At 39.3% G+C, this 26,423-nt stretch overlaps 2 protein-coding genes across 15 annotated transcripts in view; both read right to left on the bottom strand.

Annotated features, from left to right (window-relative positions):
- Positions 1–814: 814 nt before the first annotated feature.
- aurkaip1 (aurora kinase A interacting protein 1) lies at positions 815–4,688 on the bottom strand. 2 transcript variants are annotated; one of them, XM_061057715.1, is made up of 4 exons: positions 4,602–4,688; positions 3,422–3,527; positions 2,869–3,332; positions 815–1,155 (listed from the first exon to the last, which is right to left on the bottom strand). In XM_061057715.1, the coding sequence occupies exons 2-4, from the start codon at positions 3,471–3,473 to the stop codon at positions 1,039–1,041; spliced, it is 633 nt and encodes a 210-aa protein (XP_060913698.1). In that variant the 5' UTR covers positions 3,474–3,527; positions 4,602–4,688; the 3' UTR covers positions 815–1,038. The 2 variants fall into 2 exon arrangements, with proteins under 2 accessions (XP_060913698.1, XP_060913697.1); XM_061057714.1 differs by having other exon boundaries at positions 3,422–3,533.
- Positions 4,689–6,597: 1,909 nt separating this feature from the next.
- Positions 6,598–26,423, bottom strand: part of rap1gapa (RAP1 GTPase activating protein a) — a 52,948-nt gene continuing 33,122 nt past the window's right edge. For 6 of the 13 annotated variants that reach the window (XM_061057701.1, XM_061057699.1, XM_061057703.1 and 3 more), the window contains 23 exons: positions 25,325–25,360; positions 24,248–24,295; positions 23,777–23,815; positions 23,478–23,669; positions 22,231–22,334; positions 21,143–21,221; positions 20,985–21,038; positions 20,614–20,697; positions 18,565–18,665; positions 18,267–18,396; positions 16,708–16,863; positions 16,540–16,611; positions 16,330–16,416; positions 16,067–16,207; positions 14,542–14,673; positions 12,501–12,578; positions 11,475–11,584; positions 11,189–11,308; positions 10,874–11,009; positions 10,636–10,756; positions 8,600–8,679; positions 8,409–8,456; positions 6,598–8,266 (listed from right to left, as the gene is read on the bottom strand). In XM_061057701.1, coding sequence (XP_060913684.1) covers positions 8,448–8,456; positions 8,600–8,679; positions 10,636–10,756; positions 10,874–11,009; positions 11,189–11,308; positions 11,475–11,584; positions 12,501–12,578; positions 14,542–14,673; positions 16,067–16,207; positions 16,330–16,416; positions 16,540–16,611; positions 16,708–16,863; positions 18,267–18,396; positions 18,565–18,665; positions 20,614–20,697; positions 20,985–21,038; positions 21,143–21,221; positions 22,231–22,334; positions 23,478–23,669; positions 23,777–23,815; positions 24,248–24,295; positions 25,325–25,360 — 2,109 coding nt within the window. In that variant the 3' untranslated portion in view covers positions 6,598–8,266; positions 8,409–8,447. The remainder of the gene's footprint in view (positions 8,267–8,408; positions 8,457–8,599; positions 8,680–10,635; positions 10,757–10,873; positions 11,010–11,188; positions 11,309–11,474; positions 11,585–12,500; positions 12,579–14,541; positions 14,674–16,066; positions 16,208–16,329; positions 16,417–16,539; positions 16,612–16,707; positions 16,864–18,266; positions 18,397–18,564; positions 18,666–20,613; positions 20,698–20,984; positions 21,039–21,142; positions 21,222–22,230; positions 22,335–23,477; positions 23,670–23,776; positions 23,816–24,247; positions 24,296–25,324; positions 25,361–26,423) is intronic. The other 7 variants (XM_061057702.1, XM_061057705.1, XM_061057712.1 and 4 more) reach the window with 5 other exon arrangements.

The following is a 26,423-nucleotide window of genomic DNA, read 5'->3' on the forward strand; positions in this document are numbered from 1 at the left end:
GACATGAGTAATGTTAAAAAAACGAAACAATTGCAGAATTCTTATAAAATAATAGAACAGTCCCAAAACCAGAGTTTCTTTTGTCTGTTCCAGCCCAATGCAAACATCTACATGAGGCCCTCACATCATCGTTCATCACCTTCATGTTATACATAACAGTAACCATTATAGGCATTTTGAGGGGACACTTTGTTTGCTCATGTCAGCAACTTAATGATCCAATGTCTTCATTTGTTTTTCATCCAATACGGATATTTCCATCTTCATTCTTTCCTCAACTAAATTAAGAGGGAAAAACACATACGATATAAATACAAACCTAATAAAACTCAATACATATATATATTTTTAATTATTATTATTTTTTATTTATTGTTTTTTGCTTGTCATCACAGTTTTATGTAACTTTGTTTACGTGTTTACCACCAACCTGCCAAGAGACTTTCTTGGACGTTTGAAAAAAGAGGATGTGGACTGCAGGAGCTGGGATCAAATCTACACCTTCTGTTTGACAGAAGACCCTCTGTACCACTGAAGCACATCGGTCTCTATAAAGCTTAAAAGATATTACCGGTAACTTAAATCATGTTTAAAGGAAGAGAGAATATATGATGTTCTCCTTTTATTTTGTTATCAAGCTTGGTGACTGTTTCATTGTGATGCAAAGATGCAGTAAAAAAAAAAACAGCTTGATTAATAATTCCAATGTGAATGAATATTTTCAGAATTTGCACAATACTGCCATCTACTGTAAGAACAGGAAAATGTCATTTGTCCTCCAATTCTACAACAAACATAAACACCACACCTTAGGTTTGACAGAGAAAGGTCTTTATTAGTTTATGTACACTTTCTGAAAAATAGTGATACCATGAATAGGTGGTCATCACTGAGACAGGCTCCAATACGGCTGCAAAGCATTGACAGTGGGTAGATTGTTTCAACAGCAGTGTGTGTGTGTGTGTGTGAAGTGTGGTGTGTGCAGAGCTGTCTCGTGTCGGCTGAGGTGACACAGGCTCAAATAACCGTTTGTGTTGTTCAGTCCTTTTTGTTTCCATGCTGCTTAAGGAAGAGCTTAGGTGTATTCCATCCGTCTGGAGCCTTCTTCAGTCCAGCCCGTGTCCAAATCTTCTTCAGGTCCTCCTCAAATCGTCTCTGCAGAGGAAAAGCCGGCACAGGTCAGTTTTCAGCTAGTTACTGAAAATTGTGCTGTAATAAGAGTTCATCGGGAGCAACAGACGAGCAACAATTCTAATCAAAATTAACATCTTTCAGAGTTAGTCAAGGCCCGGTTGCTGGTATTATGTATAACAAAATAAAGCAGGTTGAAGTAGGGATGGGCGATGTGGCCTAAGAAATAAAAGATCTCAGATTTTTTCACAACAAACTCGATTAACAATTTTTTTAAAAATATATGAATATGACAAATAAATTACAGTTTTGCTAATCAAATTTCCCGTCAATGATTAATAAACAGGGTTCCCACTCGTCCTGGAAAACAGTTGACTAATTTTCCAGTACTGGAAAACACCTGGAAAATGAGAGAAAAAGTCAAACGTCCTGGAAAATCACGTGTTGTCCTGGAAAATTATTCCAACACTCTCCTACAGGGTTGGACATCGTTACAGCCACACGTTAATAAAAGTAGCTATTTGTTACATTAATCCACGGCGCAGATTGAATGGAAGTCTATGGATAAGATGTAATGGCTCCGCCTCCACCTCGTGTCAAAAGTGGATATTTATTTAGCCTACAATTTAGTTGAAAGGATGTAGTGAAAAGATCCTTCACAAAAAGAGAAAAAAAACACCATGAGAGTGAATTGTAACAACAACTGTCGGGTAGACTTGTGTTTTCTCCTCAGTTTGAAGTCAGCACATTAACAGTAGTCAGTGAACGTTATTGATACGACTCTCTCTAGTCGGTCTTTCTTGCTAACCTCGCTGCTGTCTCACTTCCAGGACTGTGTTCTGCTATGACTTTGTGCCTGACAAAAGTGAGAGTGAAATACAACTACTTCATACGTTTGACAAATGTCAATTGGCAATTGTTTATAAACTGCAGATTGGAAAAGAGCACCGCGTCATGTGTGAAAAAATGCGTTCATATGCACAATGAATACCCAACTGTGTGAGGTCAAACACAGGCCGGATACTGGCGAATGGTCCTTTTACTTTGCTGGCGTCGTCTCTTCAAATGCAAAACTGCGTTGACCATAACGTGATATTAAATGTTTAACCTTTGAAGCGGTCGCTCACAGTGGGTGTGATTAGCCTCGTTAAAGACTACACGTGGTGTGGCACGATCACGGACTGTCATACCAGCTCGATGATCGCTGAAAAAGTCCTGGAAAATTACCTCTGGAAAAGAGTGGGAACCCTGAATAAAGTAACCTTATAAAAAAAATAAAATTGGGGGTCTAAGTGAAATGTCTAACTTGTCTTTAAGAGTGCCCTGTGGTACACCAGATGAGGCAGAGCAACTTCGTCAAAACACTTGTGGCTAGGTGGCACATACCTGGGGGCCACACAGCCACTCATCAGGAAGTAAACAAGGGGGGGGGGGGGGGGGGGGGTGAACTACGGGAGCCCAAGAGGCGGCGTCGGAGTATATTTTTCATTTCATTTTTGAAAATCTAAATTTTCTACTAACCCGCTTTATCGATAGTTATTGAAAGTTATTGAGAAACAATACATGGCCCAGCCCTAGGTTGAGTCAAAATGATTGCTTAAACACACAGCTGCAGTAAATTTTCTAATCATCATCACATTTTATACCAATATTCATGATGCGTCGTGTCAGGGTAAATGTTCCTAAATTTACAATAAAGTCAACTTCTACCTCCAAACAGAGAAAAGAGACTCTCACCTGCTTTCTTCTCCCCCTGCTCTCCATCACTCCCCTTCTCAAGAATTTTGTCCTTTTCTGCAGCTTCCTGTATTTATGCCGGTTCATCATCCGCCGCCGGATCTCCAAAACATTCTTGCATTGAAGGGGTGTCGCCGAACCCTCGCCCTCCTCTGAAACAGGGGCAGCGATCGGCGGCAGCACCTTCTCGTCTACGAGCCCTGCATCCTCCTGCGGCGGGGCAGATTCCAGTGCAGCGGGGAGGGAGTAGCGCAGGGAGAGCCAGCTCTCCAGAGGACTTACTGACAGCTTGCGTGGCACAAGAGCCTCCTCCAATTCTGGTTCGAGTTGGACCCATCGCGGAGGAGACGTGTTGTCGGCTGCTGTGGAATAGTTTCTCTGTTTCTGCGTCAGTGAGGAGCAGTACGCAGGAAGGACCCGCCGTACACATCCACTCAGAATGACTCCATGGGCTTGAAGTCCACCTAAACAACGTCATTAACAGAATCATTAGAGAAACAAGGAGTTCCAATTCACCACTTCAATGGACAAGAGGGTACGTAATCATACTTACATGTTGCTTTGAGGATCAGACTTAAATGAGGAACAACCTTAGAGGTAAACATCTTTAATGATCATCCGGAATAAGTCATGAGGAGGAGGAGGAGGAGGATTGGTCACTGGTCCTGTGGGCAAGAGAGAAGCACTTTTTACTAACTTACCACAACCAGAAAAGATTTACATTTTTAACTAGCGTATTAATGGGCTACAATAATGATAATCATCTAGATGTGTACGTGACAAAGACTGTCGGGTGCACTGCCCTACAAAGGCAAAAGGCAGTAACATTACAGATGTGCTTTATTATGTGGACAGATATCTTGAGTCAATTGTGTTGTTGTCGTTTTTTTGAGAAATTAGTAGGTTGTATTTGCCTTAACTTCCAAAAGCCCTCGAGAAACCAAGGCAGAGTCCAGTAACTTCACTTGCTCAAACTGAGTGAAGGTCTTCTGTCTTTGTTTTTACTGTGGATCAAAGTGAAGTTACTGTTTCACTGCAGTGGAGTTAAGGTCTTCTGTCTTTGTTTTAATATCTGTCATGAAGCACTTCTGACACACACAGCAGCTTGACTAAAGTGTAGCAAAGAAATAGTGTTGGTTGTGTTATTTTAACCATGCAAACCAAGTGAAATACAGTATCAAATGGAAGTTAATGCCCCGTATTATTGTACAGGCAATGCAAAGGCAGAGTACCTTAACTTCCAAATAAGGGTCAAAGGTCATGTTTGAGCTAAAGATTTTTTATGAACATTAATAACCTGATTAAAAAGACAAAGAATTGCCAAATTTCCAATATTCTGCCTGCAAATCATTTGGCTGGCTTAAAATACTTTAAAGTCATTTCTACACTCTGGAGAGTTAATAATATTAATAATCTGTTAACATACATAGTAATAGTTTTGACAGTAAAACTGGTGTCAACGACTAAATTTAAAATAATGACTCCATAAGAGGTTGATAAGCAAATCTAACTGAATCAATATAAATAAACAATTTGACTTCAAATGTAGATGTTTCTTAATTTACAGTGTAGAGAATGCATGCGTTAATGTTGTTCAGTAATGTTGTTCAGTGTCGGAGCAGAGAGTCTCGACACTGTCCGCACGAAGGTCAAACTAATGTTGTTTTTCTTCAGTTACTTTAACGACTCGACCACTATACCTGCATTCATTTTAAAACGGCAAAAAATATTACCTCGTAATCCTGTGACCGCGATTTTCGTCTTCAATGTGACTGCAGAAGACCACTACCGGCCCGTCCCGCAGAAATCAAACGCATTTCCTGTTTCCCACACCCGACAAAGGTTCCGCCAGAGCGCACAGTTTGAGAACCATACTTTGAATATTATAATAGTTATTTCAGTGTTGATTATTATTATGATGAAAAAAAATGTAATAATGTCAAATAACAATAATAATAATAATAATAATAATAATAATAAAAGTCAAATTTGTTTGCGTGTTTTTACAAAACAGCATTTTGTAATTTGTTGTTCTTGTATAGGCCACCTACTATGATTCTGATTTACTTAATAGAATAGAATACACCTAAAGCATGTCGACTTTTTGTCGATTATTTCTAATACTTTATGGAAAATTGAGTCATAAGAGTTTACTGCTTCAAGACTCCACAGGAGGGCGCTAGCACCTTAGAGCAGTGCAATATGAAATGTTATTCTGGGGAGGTTTTGACTCTTTAAACAACTCAGAGATAAATTAAAACAAAGGATTTAACCGGTTTGAGAAGAAGCTTTTGGGAATTATTATATTGGTAATTATATTGAAATTGGCTTTAAAAAAATAAATAAAAATGTATACAGATTTTTTATTTTTTTTCATTTGTTTATTCATTTTCATCTATTTTATTATTGTTCGAAATAAAGAATAAAAGAATGTAACCTGTGCAAAATGGAAATGCAACTCCATGTTTAAGTTGTTCCTTTCAATTGTATAAACACTGCTACGTTGAAGAGGATGTACAAAGTGTACAAAGCTTCCTGCAAATTAATTCTTGAAATGGCAGCTAATGTCATGTTGCAAAGAGTTTACTGTTTCAATACTGTGTAGCTTGGATAAAGTAAGCAGCAGCAGTCACATAGCCCATAGTAACATGTAAAACTCAGCCTTCATTTTGAGAATGAAACAGAACAAGTAATATATTTATTTTAATATTTCTAATGGTAGTTTTAAATCTTGGTCCCAGCATTACCAGTATAGACTCTATTTAGATGTACAGTATGGTGCGCACTACACACCATAAACGTTTAGCTCTATCATTTGTTGGTTCAAAGGGTTGTCTGTGAAGGACAAGAACAGTTTGAACCACATCGTAAAAGATTATTGGAGTCCAGCTGAAAGACTTGAGCTCCCTGTGGAAGGAGCGTGTGATCCAGAAAGCCAAACAGATCATAAACCAACCTGAACATGTTGTCTCATCTGAGTTTTCTTTAATGCCCTCTGGACGGCGCTATCTTGCCCCTCCAAGGAGGACAAATAGACACTCCAACTCTTTTATCCCTTCAGCTATCAGGCTGTTGAACGCTGAACAAGTCTGTCGTCGTATTAGGAAATTGTAGATTGATAGCTCTGGCTTTCTCATTTGACGACCTGTTCGTCTGTTGAATTGTTGTTACTGACATGTGAATGTAACTGTTTGAATGCTGTGGTGATGTGTTTCTTTCCTTGATGTTGTCTTTGCGTTTTTTCAATGGCTCGGTAGGTTGTGAAACTGAATTGCCCTTCTGGGATAAATAAAGTTTTCTGAATCTGAATCTGAATCATTTGTGATATTCTCCCCATTGTAAAAAGGGTTCTCTAAACCCGTCTCTGAATTGCACAGATATTGAGATATTGCCATTTTTGGGTTGTTAGCAGATACATTTAGTCATGATTCAGTTCACTCATTAAAACTAAATGTGTTTCTCTCTTCCCTGTGGCATGGTTGCATAACCGGGGAAGCCTCCACTTTTAGATTGCTCTAGTTTGATTCACTTGTGGGAAGCCACATCTAATCATTTATTCATGGGGCTTCCTCTCCTCGCTTTCATTAAGACGAGGGGAAGTGGAACATGTACAGTTAGTCGGCATTCACAGCGGGGATTTTCCCTGTGTGGTATCCCAAAGATTGTATTTGTTTGCAGAGATAAACAAGGCAGAGAGTGAGTTTCCATTAAGTGATACGTACAATAGTCTTTAAAGTTCTTAGGGCATTTATTTACAATAAAAACAACAACAACAATAAAACATTCATTTCATTGTAAATCCTGCTGGCTAGTAGCTGTTAGCTTCACTATCTTTACACCCTCCGTTTGTGATAATAAGGCAACTGAAAGATCAGCAGGATGTACTGTGAGATTTCCCTTTGACCAAACAGTCTGAAAAACATTGGAAATTAATTTAATTCAACAATAACCTCCTCTTTAAATGATATCACAAAGTAAGGGTACAAGAAATAAAACTACTTGGCAGTAATTTCAAAGTGTCAGTCAGTCCCATTTTAAATGAATGGCCTATATATTATACACAATTTACTTCAACTGAATACATATATTTACAAAATCAGTAGTTGTATATGGAGCCTTTTTTCCTCACTTTATAAGCAAATACATATTCACAATTGTGTTATAATTGCATCAATTTTACTGCAATGAAAGAGATCGGATTCTTGAAAAAGACGGAGCTTCACAGTTGACAACATTATAATTTACCAAAGCAACACATACAGTGACAGGATGCTGAGTACAGTAAAACTGATTTACACCATAAACGCCACTTCAACAGGAGATAAATCAATAAATAGAGACTGCTCTCGTCACAGACGGACAAGACAGAGAAAGTAGTCCAATCAGTCGTGGATGAACACATCAAGTCATCACCAGACGACACGCAGAGTGCTGAAGAGTAAATGCTTTACGTCGGGATTCTTTAAGAAAGTTGTGTGCTTAAAAAAAAAACGATTCTGAAGATATTAGCTTTGACGTTAATCTAACACACAATCCCATGATTGGCTGCAGAACACGTGAGTAAAAAAGTGAGGTAAAATCAATCTGAGGGACAAAGAAATTGCATGTTTAATTTTTAAGGCCATTTCATTTTATCCATGAAACAATACTCTCTCCACTGTGTCCTTTGAGAATCTGGTTGGATTAGCATGAAAGAGTGAAGTCGTTTTACTGCTGATTTAGTCTTCAGATTTGTATCTTACCCAGAAAATAATCACAATTCAAGCGCCTAACAGAACAATTCTACATCACAATAGATGCTTTGTTAGAAAATACCCATCTCAGATGCTGAATATTTGGTTCTTCTTCTACATTAGAGATCTTTACATAGCCAAAACATTTGTAGATTTAGTTTAAAAAAAACAAAACACCCATGTTATTATCTCCTCTACGTTGCAGCAGAAGTCTCTCTCAACAGCTCCTCGAAGAGCTCAATGGCACTGTCTTCCCCCTGAATAGCCAGCAGACCCAGGCATCGACGAGACAAACTAAACCAAAGTTACATCTTTTACAAATAAAACTTTTTAAGCTTGTATTTAAACGTGTGCTCTTCAAAACAACAGATGTGGCAAGAAACATAGAACTAGGCAACAGCTGTGCGAACAGGCAAAGAAAAGAGTGAAAGGAAACACACACTGTGCAAAAGCCGGCCCCTCTTTGTGCGTCATCCTCTCCATCCAGTGTCCTCCAGGTTTCTGGGAACGCTGCATTGTGGCCCTCACTGAGCAGCAGACCGGCCAGGCTCCACCTGCTTCCTCTCTTCTGTCTCCTTCTCTTCATCTTTCTCCTTCTCATCTCTGGACGCGGCGAACTCCTGCTCTTGTCTCATCTCCCAGAGGGATTGTGACTTATGGGAATGCTTTGGGAAAAAGAGGGATGTCTGGTCACACTCACTATATCACTATCCACCGTAACAGCTAAATATTAGTAGTCCTCTTTATGTCTCAGTTTTGTTTTGTGCAGGTTGAGGCACATTGGAAAGGTTAAGAGGAAAGTCTCACCTGAAGATGGAGATCCAGGATACAACCAGGTGTGTACAGTTAACAGTTCTTCACGCAGAGACACACAAACATCAGCAACAACAACACACACACACACACACGACAATGAAAACAACAAAAAGAGAAATGATGCAGAGTTATAAAAGGTGATAAAAAATACTTCATTTTATACCAGCATGGACCTGACTCACCGATGAGGACTGACGATCTTGTGGTCGTTCCAGTTTGATACGGATTTCGGCGCCCTTCCCTCGATCCGGTTTACCGGGCCCTGAAGAAGAGGAGCAGAGTGTGTTAAACCAGACACAAACTGTAGATCCATTGCAGAATGACTTTGACATGACTAATGGTCATCCATAAGTCATTTGCTTCATATTGTAAAAATAATAATCAACTTGTTTACCCACTGATGGGTTCGGTATGGAAGCCCATTTCCGCCAGTTAAAAAGATAAAAATGAAAATTTGGCTTTGTTGAGATTTTTCTTTTGACCATAATAATGAAGATATAGATATAGATAGATTATGAGACAATAAAGTCATAACTATGAGATAAAAAGTCAAAATTATGAGATAATAAAGTCAAAATTATGAGATAATAAAGTCATAATTATGAGATAAAAAGTCAAAATTATGAGATAATAAAGTCGAAATTATGAGATAAAAAGACGAAATTATGAGATAAAAACTCAAAATTATGAGATAATAAAGTCAAAATTATGAGATAAAAAGTCATAATTATGAGATAAAAACTCAAAATTATGAGATAATAAAGTCAAAATTATGAGATAATAAAGTCGAAATTATGAGATAAAAACTCAAAATTATGAGATAATAAAGTCTAAATTATGAGATAAAAAGAAGAAATTATGAGATAAAAAGTCAAAATTATAAGATAAAAAGTCAGGGACACCATCTACTACCGTGAACTTTATCCTACAAAATAACTGTGTGACACACTGACAGTTAAACGGTACAGTCAATGCTACATAAACAGTAATGTAATGTGTTTAGTTCCAGCGACAACCAGATTAAAAGACGTAACTATTTATTATGCATCTAACGTTTACTACATTTGGCAGAATTAGGATTGCTTGAATTGCTTTAGGATTGCATATCGTTTACATGGCTGGGCGAGTGAGGGGATGCGGGGACTGCAATGCCAGCTGGTATCTCATAATTTCTTAGATTTAGACTTAGACAACTTTGTTTATCCCAGAGGGCAATTTGGTTCCAGAGTCCACCCAGACAATGCAGACATTTACAAACAAACAACAGAAGGAGATTAATCAGAGACAAAAAACAAATCAGTATTTGGCAAAGGTAAGCGTTGGCACGATGATACCCTCGTGTGGTCTGTTTGGGCAATGACACCCACAAGGGCCAGATAAAAAGCTCAGTCTAAGAACAACAGAAATAAATAATTCAATAAATACATAACGAAGACATTCAAGGATGCATCGTGGTCACATTGAAGACTACATTCAAGGAATGTACATACAGGCCCCTGGAGCAGAAGTCACCGAATAAACCACTTGAGCACACGATAAACAAAGAGAACATTTTGATCTTTATCTCATCATTTCGACTTTCATCTCATAATTTTGACTTTATTATCTCATAATTTCGACCTTTTATCTCATTATTTCGACTTTTCATCTCATTATTTCAAAAAACTAAAAAAAAAAAAATCTCAACAAAGCCAAATTTTCATTTTTATTTTTTTAACTGGCAGAAATGGGCTTCCATAGTTTGGATTAAAAATCTAGAGAAAAAGATGGTTGCAGAAGACTTGTTTTTTCTTTATTCTTTTGTATTTTTTGTCCTCTGAATGACTTCATTTTTGTATCATGTTATTTTTAAAATAAGGATAAATATACTTAGCATCCTTTGTCTTGTAAAGTCAAGAGGTAAATGATGCACGGTGTACTTGACTGTTGACCAGTCTGCCTTGAGTGCGTTTTCAATAAATGGCCTCATATCACAATGATCAATCTACAATATGTTTAGATATCCAATCATATTAATGGAAGAAAAGGATTATTACAATATTCAAGTTTTGTGTCAATTTAATGTCAATAAATGAACAATTAAAAGACATCAACAAACCAGCACATCCTGGAGTAAATACTTTAAAGTAGATTTGTTTTACAAATGTCACAAGATTAGATTTACTCTGACATGTTTAAAGTGTTAAACAACTTTCCAAATGATCAACCTGCTCCTCACCTGGGGAGCTGCAGTGACCGGTGTTACTGGTGTTACTGGTGTTACTGGTGCTGTCCTCCAGCCAGGTGCTGTAAGTGAGGGAGTCTCGCTTCTGTGGCGTCCCGGCAGATGATAGGCTCTCCTGAGAAGCACGCAGAGGAGGGTTATGAAGAAAAAAGTGTGTATATTAAGCCACGCTTTATTATACTGTATACTTAGTACTCGTCTTAATTTCTTAAAGACAGAATGCAGATCTCACCATGCCTGTGTCGTAGTCCTCTGTGGCTTCAGTCTCGTTCTCCTCCACCACACTGGCGAAGCTGCTGGCATTTGAGGAGGAGCGCGAGAGGTCGTGACCCTCAGGGATGGAAGGAGCCCTGCTGCCAAAACAAGAACTACACCCTGGATTAACCAAACTCAAGCACACTGATTTTTATCTGAATCTTTATCGTGTAAGAGAGAGTCACTCGTCATGCTGCCAGCCCTGAGGGATAGCCCCGCGGTTACAAAAACACAAGTGTGAATTATATCCTAAATTCATGTGATACAGCTCTAACCTGTCAATCATACACACCTGTTCTTGGCTGTCGTGAGCACCTCAGGAGAGCTCTGATTCGACGAGTTGTCAGATTTGGGGTCTTGAGAGACGTGGCCGCTGTCAGGGGTCTTCTGGGTGTTGGGGGAGCTCTCCCTACTGTGGTACAAAAAAATAAGGGAAAGCAAAGTGGATGAGTCACTGACTAACTCAATAAATGCATGCTCTGATAACAAGTAAAATGACTTGAATTATGGACCTCAGGCAGGAGTTACATGGCTCAAGTCTTTAAGATCTGAAGTAAAACAAAGAAAGTCATTCTCACCTCTTCTCTTGGACTTCTTGAATGTTTTCAATACCAATGGCACTACTTCTCCTGGAGCTGAAGGGACCAGACTTCTTCCTGGTCGGGCTCTTTCCTGGGATGATCAAAGACTGCCACAGAGAGGAAAGACAGTCAGAGACAAAATATCTCTAATACTTTAAATATCTTTGAGTTCAATCAAATATTTCTGAAGGGTCTGTGAAGGTTATTTATTTTTTTACTGTTAAAATGCTGTTCCAAAACAAAAGTCACCTTGAATTATAAGACTAAACAGTAACATTTCTCCCTTTGACTTGTTTCTGCTGTGATAAAAGAAGTTCAAATATGCACTTAGCAGCTTAATGTCAGGCCCCGGTGCCTGTCTGTCAGCCAGAGCAGAGCACGCTAAGGCGGGAGATGAAAGATGGGTTTAAAGGCTCCAGGCCCTACCACTAAATGTGCTTTCTCAGCGACTGCTTTGTTCAATTCAATCTCCTTTTTAAAGCTCTCACAATAAGAACTTTCAAAAAAAAAAAAAAAAAAATAGCCTTTTATTCAGCGCGGCTTCAAAGAGCAGGGGGAGGATTCTCTTTTTATAATTTCCCTGCAAGGGGGTCATTAAATCATTAATATTCATCTTTTTTTAAAGAAATCATCAATTTAATGTTGGATGTAAAATACAGAATAGTCATAAGGCAGACACATACTGCAGTTAAGGAGATAGGACGGTGAGAATAGAAGAACATCTACAATAGTCAGTCGGAGGGAAGTAGAGAATCTTATTTCTATGATTTGTCAAATCCAAAACATTGGATTCATGCAATCAATACAAAACCTCTGGAGAAGAAATCTATTTCTGCTTTTGTTTTGATCACAGATTGAGATAATAAGAGCTTACATCCTAAATGTAACACACACTGCATTAAACAGAGTGCTGAAATGTACAGAGAAAAGTGTTTGGCCATGATGTAGTAAAGCCATGCAGACAAAACAAGCAGCAAAGGGGAGAAGCGAGCAGTTAGAGAGTAGTTAGAATTAGACATGAACCTCTTCTACTGTTCCTATCCCTATGGCACTGCCTCGACGTCCATATTTACTGGGACTTTTGCCTGGGACAAGCAATGACTGAGCCACACAGGGAGAGGAGAGACAGAGAGAGAGACAGAGAGACAGAGAGAGAAAGAGAGAGAGATGGGATGTTGACAGAAGACAGAGAGAAGGGGAGAGGGGAATGGGGAGGGAGAAAAATCGTGAGATATACACAGATATATATGAGTCCATGCAGTCAGTAATGTTATTCAAAACAAAAAATACAAAGCACAGGTTAACTGGAGAATATAAAGTGGGACATTTTGGCTCCATGGGTGCAACATAGGCAGCTGGATGGGAGAGAGAAGAAGTGATGAGCTGGTTATGTGAGCCTGTGTGAGAAAGAGGATGAAGAAGAGATCAAACAGCAGAGGAGGACTTACAGTGTGTTAAACGTTAGGGTTCACATCAAGACTGGGCAAAAAGCAGGCTGGAGCTACATACAACCAATTAGAACATTTGTAGATGAAGAAGATAATTGATATTGAAGGTGACCTAGAAAAATCCTATAGATGTGGATGTCTGTTTCAGGATTTGGAAGATTAAAAACATCTTGTTCAGTAACATGCATTTGCAATTTTAGACCAATTGTTAGGGGAGTTTCAGCACCTCTACATTTCATCTCAGCACCCCTCAAATAATAACAGGAGCATGAGCCACATCAGATTTTTGACTGAAATTTAGCAAATTTCTTTACCTTATATTTTAGCTATGATTTTGAAAAATGTGTCTCAATAAACGATAATATTTGAGGGCAAACAGAATCATTTGCTACTGTCATCAATGAGGCCTTATGCTTAGTTGTAGGCTTATTTAATAAGTGAGAAAAATATCCAGATGAGCTACTTTACAGTGTTGAGAAGCATGGTTACATGAAAAAGTCCTGCATTCACAATATTTGATATTATAGTATTAGGCTGAATTGCTAGCAAAATAACATAATAATCTAATAATAATAATAATAATAATAATAATAATACCTGTATGAATTAAATACTTTTGCAACAACATTATATTCTATCTTTCATTTCATTACAAACTATTTTGTGGTGTAAAACTCATCAAACCTCATGTTGCTATTATTGTTGTTGATAAAAGTCTCACATGCAGGAACAGATTTCTAACTCATGAAGTGAGGAGGATTAAACCAGAAGTCAACATGCCACAATTTCTTTAGGAGCTGAGCAAAAAGTCTCAACCTAAAATCGCCCCCTGGTACCAAGAAAAGAAAAAGAAATCAAGATTTTCACTTCCATACATTAAAAATGTCAGTAAAAAAAGAAAAGGCCCTTCTCTACCAATACACTGGGGCATATATAACATACGTAAAAAATATGCATACTTTTAAATGAAGACCTTAAATCTGCTGTGAAAACTGATGAAAAATGATTTTGTAACACTGCTACTTTCAAACTGCAGATTCAATGTTTTCTCTTTTTTTGCTCATAAAGTGACAAAAAATTCAGTGAAATACAAAAACAACAAAAAAAACAACATTTTTTTGTGTCATGCACACACACCACACACACACACACACACACACACACACACACACACACACACACACACACACACACACACACCAGTCTCAACCCGACATGGATTAAAGTGTAAGTGAACTGTTATAAACAATGCAGATGCTTGTGGACTTTAATAATGAACACACATGTTGCATACAGTTTGTGTTATTAGCAGCTTGAACCCAGGGCAGAAATCCACCTTGTGTCTTTAATGCATTCAGGTTTGCTATGAGTGTCCAGTCACTTCAGCTTTTGGTGGAGGACAAAGTGAAACCGTTCAGTGTGAGAGCCAAGTTTATGACCCAGGCAAAATCGCTCCACTCAACCGAGTGTGGAGCCTGAATCTGTGAGAAGTTAGTGCAGCAAGCAAAGTGAGGGAGGCGGGGGGGGGGCGTTAACTCTAGTAGAGCTTCTTGAGGGGAGGCTGAGGGAGTGAGTCTGGCCTCCCTTGAGATCAGGAGGAGTGGGACTGTACTTACTATCCCTGGGAATTTGGGGCTCTCTGCGGGTTCGTGGTTAAAGCTGCTGCTGATGCTAGTGGAGACTGTGTGCGGCTTCTTGAAAGCTAGACCCATGGCGTCCATAGACTGGCTCCTGCTGCGGATCACTCGCTACAGAGAAAGACGAGGAGGAGGAGGAGATACATTCAGATGGGCGCTGACCCCTGTGACCCCTCAGCATCACAGGCAGAGAGGAGCCTTAGGGGTTTGTCCCTGAACACTGACCACTACAGGCGGAGAGAGCCGGACTGATGCTAATCCTCACAGACAAGGAAGCGACAGAGAACACTGCTAAGCTTTAGCGCCCAGAGGGGGGGTTCAGATGAGTCATTAGGTGGTAAGAGAGGAAAAGAGGAAGTAGAGGGGCTGAGTGGCTCACAGATGTCTGACAACACTGAGTTTAAACACAGCCAGGAGAAGTCTAAAGCCCACAGCACCTCTATGCTGGCAGGTAGCAGAGGAAAGAGGCAGAGGTGAAGAAATCTTCCGTCCCTTTTGATTTAAGGACACGTAGAGAGGACAGAATCATATAAACTATTGATCGGTGACTGAGCAAGCAGAGAGGGAAGCAGCACAGAAAAGCACGGAAGCATGAGGAAGCCAAGAGTTTTGTGTTCCAGCAGGACAGAGCAGCAGAACTTTCCTTCATTAAGGTAAAGACTGAGGGAGGCAGATTGAGCCCCTGAAAGCCACTAGCTTAACAATCTTGACAGAGAAGACACCCTTCATTACATACAAAGACATGTGATGACATCTGACTACAATAAATGATAGTTTAATACTGTCCTTGTGCATTAACAAAGAGCTTCATAGCCTTAAAATGGTGTAGTTCAACATTTTACGAAACAATCTTGTGTGATTTCTTGCCAAGAGTTAGCTGAAAAGCTCAAAGTTACTCTCAAAGGTGTCAACAAAATGAAGCTAAAGCGACAGGTTTTCTTAGGTTAGCATCTTGTAGTGCAGCTAGGCCAACAAGCTTGCTTGGCTGTTTGACAAAATCCAGATACCAGCTCTTCTTAAACTCGCCCTTAATAACATATCTCAATTGGTAGATTGGTCTGGAAGCTGAAATGTAGCCTACTGTCAATTTATGATTTGGAAATTCATATTTTTTCTGACTGAAGCTCTCCCTAAGGATAGTTGTTTTCTCTCTTTTGGTATTTGTGCTAAGCTTAGCTCACTGGCTGCAGCTTTATAATAAGCAGCACACATGGCTGTTGTATCTATCTTCTCATCTAACCCTCGGCCAGAAAGAGAATAACTGTCCCAAAATGTCAAAATACTTATTTGATGGGCTTGAGTTAAAATGGATGTCTTTGTAAAAAGAAAAAGTGCCTATCTAAATGAAATACACATTTTAAATCATTAACAAGTTGGTTGTGACAAACATGTTGTAGCTTCTCAAACTCTTATTTCACTTGTTTTATTTTGATTTTGAAGGAGCAGAGAGCTGCACAAAGTCAAGCAGTCAGGTTAAACACCCTGACCCCTGCTCTCCAGTTACCTTGAAGGACTCAAAGAAGCCCCCTCCTCCTCCACTTCCATTCTCCAGTTTGTCGTCCTCTCCTCCGACACCCATCATGGCCTGGCTGTTCATATGGAGCTCCTCATACAGGGTCTCTAACAAGGCCGACCGCGTTCGTTCCTTTCACACGCAAACGTACAAAGAAGACACATGAGACAGAGGGAAGAAAATATTATCACCCTGAATCACTCTCGTCAGAGATACAAAAAGAACGATGTCTTAAATGTTTTCCAATAACTCACCTCTAATTTAGCAAATTTCTCAGCTTTGTAGCAGGCATACTCTGCATTTATGAGCTTAGTGAAAAGGAATTCATGGAATTCAGGGCCCTGGAAAGAGAAGGAGGAGGAACAGGTAGACATGTCATCATGTTTGAAACTTAATAATGACCAAAAGTGGGAAAGTGCACTGGCTGGAGGACACAGTAGTTCAGGTCAATATGAAAGTTTTACTTTTTTAAAGACTGCAGGGTTTGGGAGGGCCGGGCCAAAGAAGGGTACATCATCCCGTGCTGTAACTGACACCTACACAAATAAATATAAGTAAATAATGTAAGATGGAGTTTAATAAAAGTGTCTATCACAGTGAACAAAGGAAGCACATGGAGGAGGGAAAGTTACCCTGTAGAGGACATTGTCAGAGCAGGGGTTGACCACTTGGACCACAACATAGGCGTGAAGAAAGTTAGAGGCGATCATGTCCGGTACGAAGGGAGTGTTGTCTTCTTGGAATACAATGGCGACAATGTCGTTTCCTATGTGTCTCTTTCTCTGCAACTGCAACACACCAGCAGCATAGCAACTCATGACAAATTCATTTAGAGGATCATTTATATCAGTATACTTCAGTAGACCGGCCATTTGAAATCAAATGACATTTTAAGGCCAACCCAACCCTTTAATCATATAACTTTGTTCAACACTTAAGTCCACAATGATATTTGCACTATTTAGTCCTTCAACATAAAAACATCGATGTGAAATCTGTCCTACTGACATGCAGTGTACATACATAATAAATCCACAAACACTTAAGTACTTCTCAAGAAACAAAACAAGTCCAAATAGCACATTGTGAAATTGAAAACATAAAAACTTCTGTTTACGTTTTACAAATGAGACCCTTATCTTGTGTTTCTGACAAATAATGTGAAACACAGTTCTATTAAAATATGACTTACCACTGTTAACACCTAGGACAACACATGCAAATCAGACATATTGCCAACGTAACACTGCAAAACATTGTGTGAAACTCCAGGACTAGTAAAGAGGATTTAAAAAAAAGAAAGAAGTTACATTTATTCATCTTTTTTAAATAATATATAAATAATAATAGTACTGTTTGCTAGGGCTTGGAAATGAATCGAGTTTTAATGTTGGCTTCACCATCATGAAAACAAAATCACTGAGATTAAATGATTACTGTGCCACATGCCGTGTTGCTCTTGTTTGGTCCACAGGTTTTGTCATGTCTGGTAAATCTAAGTGTTTGTTGTCACTTATTTACTCATCGCTTGTTTTCAGAATGTTGAAGTGTTGAGAGTTCAATTTGATAAAAATATACGATCCAGATGTTGTAAAGTCAATGAGGCATCGGTTTAAATAATCCTGATCTCTATATCAATCAAAATAATCCTGATTATGATTTTTGCCAAAATTGAGCAGCCCTACCGTTTACCCATCATTCTTCCTTTCTCCTGTCCGACCACAAAAGACAACCCTGAAGCCTGTACACGTTTATTACACACCACCAGGGGGTGCTGTTTCTCTATTAACAGCCTGAGCACCCACTGCACTACCAAGGGAGACTGAACATATAGACATGGCCTCATCTGTGTTTGTACAAGCCACGATAGCAAATGGTGCGCAAGATGTGCTACTTAATCAGTGCTTGTGTGAATATGTGAGCGAGAAGCGAGAAGCGAGGAGGGAGTACACGGTGGTGTGAGCAAAGCTGCATATCAGCTTCAACACTGCTGCTGCATATGCAGACACTAAAGCATACATAAGGAGCCATTCTTAATTACTGCCAGGCTTATTTTTTTCTTGTTTGCAAATATTTGCTGAGGTTGGTACATGTTAAATAGGATACCACCGTACCCAGATGGAACCAGTCTGACTGCCCGCAGTGAATTCTAAAAGGTGTACAGTGTTAGTTTGGTGTTGAATTGCAGTACCTGCTGTGTGTCCCCTTCTGTGTAAGGCAGCTTCGTGGACACATGGAACATGACCTCTTTGTTGTGGTAGTTGCAGTAGATGGATTCGGTGCCCGTCTGCCCGTGATTCACGTCCAACCCTCCACGGAAACTGCAAACACATAGAACCGTGTCTAACATGATGTTCTGCACCATGGCTGCAGCAGCATGACCGTCACTCATGCTGCTGGTCTGACATGATGTAAATTATGGTTGGCAACATGTTGTGAAATGTACAGTGGGTTATATTTAGTGCCTCAAACCAGAGATAGATCCTCACCCTTTAAAGTTGTGGAGCTCAATTTTCTCTCCTAGAAACTCCAGAAATTCTACAAAGGCTGGACTCTCTTCACTGTTTCCAAACAACTCTTCTTCTGAAGTCTGGAACCATTAAAAAATCATAAGCAATAAGGCCTGGAGTTAAAAGCACAGAGGATCATTTTGTATGATAGAGTGTGTACTGTACGCTTCAAAGTGTTCAGTAATAACAGCACTTATGTCAGCATTACAAATAAACAGGCAGAACGGATTCAGAGGAAGTGAACCACAGGTAATAATTGCATATAATTATTTTATGTAAGGTGTTTTTATTTCAACTGATCATTAGAGTACATGCCGTTAAGTGAAGTGTTTGTTTTAGTTAATCTTGTTGAAACATCAGAAGGTGCAACAGGAGTTTTAGAGCTGGAGGTGAGGGGGGGGGGGGGGGGGGGGGGGGGGGGGCTTGAGGAAAGCTTGTGCAATAATGAAAATAATGAGCTCTGTGATAGACTGCTGATTATCTATTGTCAGAGAGTGGAGCGGTGATGTGAACACAAAAGCTTTTCTCGACGCAAACAAACAAAAACAAGGCCTGCTTTTTTTTTGTTTTTTTTGTTTGCTTTATACCTCCTTAACCATCATGCATTTCACTTAGCATCCCTCCTGAAAAGAAATCACCCTGAAGGATGAACAGACAACCTTATATAATGTATTTAACAATGTATTTAAACCCCTGCAGGCCAGATCTCTTAACGCTGAGGTCTCTGTTCAGAAGTAGAAGTGCCCTCAGCAAAGCATTCAACAGCACCCCCCCCCCCCCCCCCCCCCCCAACACTGTAAACAAGAGGGCTGTGATTGCCTCAGAAAATGAGAGGGAGTGTCGGGCTGGACTGAAAGCTCTAATTAAGACCGAGGAGGACTGAGCATAATGAGCTTCCTTGAGGACATCAGAGATTACAATGTATAGTACATTCTCATTGTTCATGGGCTGAATATGATGAATACAAAGGATGCAAGTGTGTCTACTGAGCCCGCTCTGACCAAGAATCCTATTGCATTCAACTTTTATTTTACAGTGACATCATTTTTAATTAGACTTAATAAAACTACATTTATCAAGTTAAATGCTAAGATACTGAATATGTATATACAACTATTACCAAACTGTTGCAATAAATGCATTAAAGGCATATTGTGCAAAATGCAATTTATCAGACACAATAATATGTGTCTCTAGTCTACAAACCCCCAAATTATGAGAGAAGTCCATCTTCTCCATCTTAAAGTAGAGCAGGCAAATGTGGCTGTTTGGAGAGTTTCCCTTCATGACATCACAAAGGATTGTAACCCCACCCCCCCCAGGTGGGTGACACTCCCACAGATAGGTGTTTGTTCTGCCCTCTGAGTCTTCATTCTCAGCGTAAACATTAAAGCATGGCGCAAGAAAGCCCAAGCCACCCAAGAAGGGCGTGGTTGTACAAAGCGCATATTTTATATTTAAAGCTACAGACACAGAAACAGCCTGTTCTGAGCAGGGATGTAATAGAGGGGTTTATAGGCATGATCAAATACAATGATCAGAGAGGATTTTTATCAAGAAACTTCACAGACATGTTTTGGTGAGCTCTAAGAGTTAGTTAAACTTGTTAAAAAGGTGTATAATATGTGACCTTTAATATCATATCTATTTTCTTACATCTGCACCTCTGCACGCATAAGGCATGATCAGTAGTTTACTTACTAGTAAAGTTTGATTTATATCACGTTTCTACTAAAACCTTCAAACGCACTTGAATAATACAAACAATTAGAATAATTATGAACTTCTCTTCCTTTAAATGGATTAATCCTTGAATGCAGAGTGTTTCAGAGTATTTTTTATATGTTGAATTACAACTTCATAAGTACAAAATAATCTGATAACTAAATCCACCACTGTGTGCTAATAATGCACGAGTATGAAATAATTGCCATTTGGCAAATTTCCTCATGAATAGTTCCTGATTAACTTTGAATCACATTTATGCTTAATCAGCAGATTTTGAAGGTTTGTGTCTGTAAAGCTCACCTGTCCAAACTTTTGGTAAACGACCCCAAACTTGAAATTGTTGCTTATCACATGTTCATCGAAGGTGACAATAAGTCTTGAAGCCTGTAAAAAAAAAAACAGAGAGAACTAAACACATTAAAGGAAATGAAACACATTTTATAAAGACATCTAGAAAAATGCTCATATTCCGGCTTGTAATTATTAGTTCTCAACTTCTAAATTCAAAGTTCATCTGAAGCTAATATGACACTTGAGATTGACAAATCAAGTGTTTATGGTCCAGAGTGAAACTGTTAGATTTCTCACCCTTAAATGTTTTCCCTTAGATAATCGACTTTTTCCTTAAACAAAGTGAAAAAAGAAACTCTGCAAACCACCACAGGTCTTACTTTTGGATAAAGGACAGGAAAAAAGCGGTCCACGTTGACCTCTTCACAGACAAGCTGGATTAACAAAAAAAGAGGGGAACGGTTAGATTGTGGGTAAAATGATGTCACGGGATGATGTCACAGCAGGTCATGAGAATAATAAACACAACTGTTGTCACCTTGGCCATTTGGACCACGTTGGGAAACTCAGTCAGGCAGGAGATGGGGATCACATCATGGTGTGTTTTCAGCTTGTTCCTGGTGAAGCCATAAAACAATCAGTGTGTTTTTAAAGCCATATAATGCGAGGCAACATTTCTCAAAGTGTACAGTGATGATCCGGTTTGGACCATCATCAAACCTCCCCACCCTTCTCTAACCTCCATCCCTCTGTCCATCCCCACCCACTCGCTGGCCTAAATAGTCCATCTGTTACACGGCTGTGGAGACGACGGGGCTGTTGACACTCTCTCCGGCTTTATGACTCTTATGATAACAACCGAGCTGAGAGGATGTGTTTATCCGGTCAGAGCGGGGCATTTTGGGAACATTTACGTCCTGCTGATCCTTTTAAGTGGTGGGATTTGCTAAAGCCAACACTTCCATAACTTCAGATGCCGATTTACATATTTGATTTCTCAGACACTGCATTGCAGCATGTATACATAATGAGCACTGACTTCACTAGAGGAAGTCTAGAACATTATTATTAACATCTGAACTATAGAAACAAAAAGCTCAAACTGCCCCAAGGTGAAAAACTGTGGGCAGGAAATGTCTGAATGGGACATACAGTACAGCTTTTTTGTGGAAATATGTAAATATCTTGATTCTATAACTCCAAAAATCAGGAGTACTCCAGAAGAGCATGGATTATTCTATGCAACCCATGTTGAAGTAGAAAGAACTTCAGATATTATAATCATTTTTAATAGTAATTTAAATGGAGCATTATTTGTTCAAGTAAAGTTGCATTCAAGAGCACCTAGTCGTAGTCATGGGTCGTACCTTTTCGTAGTGGAATGAAGTCAAGATTGAATGACGAGTAAAAATACATGTTATCAGTCAGACTTTGGAATCTAATTAAACGGGAAGCACCTTAGATTATATCTTTCTCTGTATTTTCAAAAGCAACTTTAAGACCTATCTGAAATCTGGCTGTTCATTTTGAGTGTGAGGAACTAAAAAAGGCTTTCAGCTGTAACAGAAATGTGTCCCTTTTCAAACCAAAGGTTCTGTTTCACAACCTTGAAACAGTGAGCATTACCTGAGCATGAGTCGGAGATGTTCCTGGTCTCCAATCACATCGTACTTTAGAGAGAACACCAGATGTCCGAGGGCGCTGTCCACTGAATAGTAATTAAAGTGTTCCTGAGGGCACAGAGCGAGGACACTGCCATTAATCTCTGACACAAACACACACATGAGCATGACACGGCATAATCTGTCCAGTCTTCAAACTTTTCTCCTTCTTCTCTTTCTGTCCAGATCAAATTGTTCATATCATGCGCTTGTGGAATGAACAGGTGGCACAGGCTAATGCATCTTCATTAGCAGCCGTGTATGAGGTGCCAAAGCGTGAGGGCGGCTACTGTAAGTGGTTTTCCTCGACTGGGATTCACTCGCTGCTTATTCACTTCATTACTGTAATGAGCAAGAAGTGAAACTGATTGTGAGATATTCTGCGTGTGTAACGCGGCCTATTTGCAGAGGAAGGAATCTGTTATAATGAGGGCCTTCATGTGTGTTATTGCAGGATTATCACTGTGGAAGCAGAACACACCTTTGAAGTCAAGTAGAACCGACATCATCGCTAAATAAACAGGATGATTTGATGTTCAGTGTATTCCACTGCATGATAGAGGCCAAAAAACAAGACATTGGAATAAATGAGAATGAAGTAATCTTCAGAAAAACAAATAACTAAAAACTGATGTTAAAAAAACAGATGATACAGCCAGAGGTACAGAGCTAAGACGGGAAGGAGATCTTGGAATACACTCTTTAACTCTCTAATTCATAAGGCATCCTAAATCTTACACTCTGAATAGTATTCAGGAGTAAAAAAGGAAGGTCTTTCTTGACATTGTTATATTAAGAGTACAGACTAGACCTGCTCTATAACTCAAGTGTCATGAAGATTCTGCTGTGATTTCGGCCTCTATGAATAAAACTGATGGATTCATGTATTCTAATAACTGTTATTCTGCAGAGTGTATTTTGCTCGGTAGACTGCTAGTAGAAATCCTGAGTGCTAATGATGAATGTAATGGATTTAGTATAGAGGACAAAAATGTATTTGGGTCTCTGTAAACTTTATTTCCATCTGCTGATAGCCTTGTCAATTAGTGCAGTTTACCTGCTTTCTTTTATTTTTCTATTCTGAGCTATTCTGCGCTGACCAGAAAAAAAGAAAAAGGAAAAGAAAACAGGTCTTGTATATACACCCTTACTCAGCAATAAACATGATTCTGATTGAGAACTGATCTCTGTGTGTTGCACAAAGGGGCTAACCTTGCCTAAGAAGTCTTTCCGGTAGATGGTTGCTGTCGTGTTACATTCCAGTTTGGTGCGCGTGTTCGGGGACAGCGGCTGCAGCTGTTCTGTGTCCACTGTGTCGCTCAGCTCATGATTCGTGCCTTCGATCCAGTAACCCCCAAACTGAGGCAGGAGGATGAGAGGAAAGGGGCTTTTCCTGCCCAACACCTGTAATGCAAAATGCAAAGAAGTAAGGTTTAAAAAAAAGAAAAGAGTAAAATGTGAAAACCGTGGAGTGTAAAAAATGCCGATGCAGCACATTGTCGTCATCCTACCTCGTGCACACTGGGGTATGGAATGTAGTCCTCTTCAGTCTGAAAACAATTGGAGGAGAAAAAAAAGCTTTGTTTTCTCATCAAAGAATAAAAATAGCCACACTGTCCAACCCTATAATCTCAAAGGACACTGCTTCAGTCTTATTGCATAACTGTTACGCAATCACAACAAGGAATCAATGCATCAGCCATTATGTTTGCAGATTGATGATTTAAAATACTGTTTAACATCGTATTATCCTATCAGAGCCTTAGTCACTAAGATTTTGCAATTTCTTCTGCAGAGCCTGAGGAGACATGAAAGTCTCTCTGCGGATATGAAATGATGGCAGGACTTGAGAGCCCTGCACTGCATTATGAATAATACTGAGCTGCTGTGTGCTGGAGTAATCAGTCTGGAAGTGCAAGATATGGTGGAGGATCTGTGAGACAATGGCTGTATCAAGTGTATCTGTACAAGGAGAGTCGCACCTTTAGTGGGGGAGGAAAGGTGCACCTCTGCTCATCCATCCTGTTGCCCTGCGAGGGGAGAGGAGGGCGATAAGGAGACACAGAGAGGGGAAGAGGTTGCACTGTCAGTCATCAGCAGAGCAGCTGGTTTAGTGTTCAAACTAAGCAACACAAATATGTAAATTCAAATACTTTTCAATGATTGAATGTGCAGAATATAAAGCCGTTTTATATTCTCTAGGACAGCAATTAATCCCAAGAGAAGAAAATTATCCATTTCATTACATAACACCGCTTGTTTCCCCAAGAGGTCTGCAGCAGGCAACAAGGCAAAGTCACAGAGGGACAGATGGAAAGTTACATGACGCACACAAACAGAGCGCTGATACAATTAAAGGATGCTAAAGAGTGAGCGTTTTGGAAAAGGCGTTTAGTCTGTTAGCACACAGAAGAATTGTGTTAATGAGACCCGAAAGACGCTAAGCTAAGAGAAAAAAGAAGCACCCACAGGACCTGAGGTGTGTATGCGTGAAAGAGGGAATGGAGCGGATGCAGAAAAAGAGATTCTGGGATATTAAATCAGAGCGGCGATGGCGCCAGGAAGATGATACATCATATCGATAAATTGTGGGAGGGAGAAGAGTCCTGCACCATGGTCTCTGCTACAGGGAAATATATCTTGTTAAAATATTCAGTAAGGCCAACTTATACTGTCGCATGTGAAAGATGTTGGAGAAAGCTAATTAATTTAAGTCTTAAAACGCTCTAACATAAAATTCTCATTTCATTATATGTGGGATTGAATGTTTAAAATATGCATCCTTCTGAAGCTTTAAGAGATCAGGAGACAGTTTCTGAGGGAGGGATAGTGAAGTAACAGAGCTGTTAGCAAACAGAATGTTAATAGAAGCTCTGAGACACACAAATAATGCTCTGACAACCCTCCTCTGAAAGCATCACACAGAAGTGTTGTAGCTGCAGAGGGCCAGAGAGCTGCAGAGTTAGGAAAAGCCACACTGACTGACTGCCGGTTGCTTATTTTGTGAGTGCAGCTTAAAGAGCCTGAGACAAAGTAGACAGATCACTTAGTCTTCTTACCTGCATCCTTTCAATCATTTCAAATAAACCTGGAGTCTGCAGAGAGGAGATGACATGACATGTTTGAGTTCATTTGTTGGTTTCTGTCAGGTTGGTTTCATTCCAGCAGAGATAGTTCAAGTTCTTAATCTTTCAGCAGTAACAGAAAAAGAAACAGCCATTTGACCCTTTTTATTTAGTCGACCTTTTCCCCTCATTGTTTTCTGTGTCTGCTTACGACACATAATAACTGAACTTTTGCTCTGTGCCCTCGGGAACACCTTTAATTACTATTCAGCAGACAGAGCCGCTGGACATCTGCTGCTCTCTGTAAAGTACGATGTGATCTCTGACCAGGAGCAGCAGCGCCACTGTTTTTATCTTTTCCCTTCTGACCTAATCTAAGTCGAATATGTCGGAAAAGTAAACTCTGATCATTCAATGTTTCACAGTGCCTTTTGTTTTTTCTACAAGTATATGTATTTTTTTATTTGTATATGGTAACTTGAGGTGAAATTAATAATGATTAATGTGTAAATTAGCATTCTTAGCTAACTTCATCTTAATGATATTTAGATCTCTTCCCTTTACCATCAAATTGAATACATAAATAAATGGCTATAATAACAAAATAGCTTCATTGCCACATAAATGTTTAAATAATTTATGATTTAAATGTATTTCAAAAACACAAAATGGTCTCATTCAGGATATTGGAGGGATAGTACTGCAAAAAAACAAACATTTGAACTATTATTACAGATAAATATGGTATGTTGAACAGCTGTGGTCTCAAGACTTAACAGAGTAAATGTAACATTATCTGTACAGACTATTTTTGAACACGTTTATCCCAATAAAATGGACTTTACATTATCAATGATAGTCCACTCTGTTAAAGCTCCTGTGAGGAACTTTTGGTTAGTGGCGCCACCTGTGGTCAAAGCGGTACTTCTTATCTCTGAGCTTATTATGTCCTGTACATGTGTCAGCAGTGTCTTCTGATAAGGTCGTCAACCTTTTGGATACTTTCTGATACCAGGTGTGACACAACCTTTCTTATTTTGATTAAGGAGCATTAAAAGGTATCAAAAAGTACTGAAGCTTTAAAAATCTAAAG

This window comes from Labrus mixtus, chromosome 15, assembly GCF_963584025.1.
Source record: "Labrus mixtus chromosome 15, fLabMix1.1, whole genome shotgun sequence".
In the NCBI taxonomy this organism is placed as follows: Eukaryota; Metazoa; Chordata; class Actinopteri; order Labriformes; family Labridae; genus Labrus; species Labrus mixtus.

Bases quoted from the DNA above. Each gene is read 5' to 3' on its own strand.
- aurkaip1 (XM_061057715.1), bottom strand. From the start codon at position 3,473: ATGTTTACCTCTAAGGTTGTTCCTCATTTAAGTCTGATCCTCAAAGCA. The intron at 3,333-3,421 runs GTAAGTATGATT...GACGTTGTTTAG, and splicing joins TCTGATCCTCAAAGCAACAT to GTGGACTTCAAGCCCATGGA. The intron at 1,156-2,868 runs GTGAGAGTCTCT...TTTCCTCTGCAG, and splicing joins GCAGGGGGAGAAGAAAGCAG to AGACGATTTGAGGAGGACCT.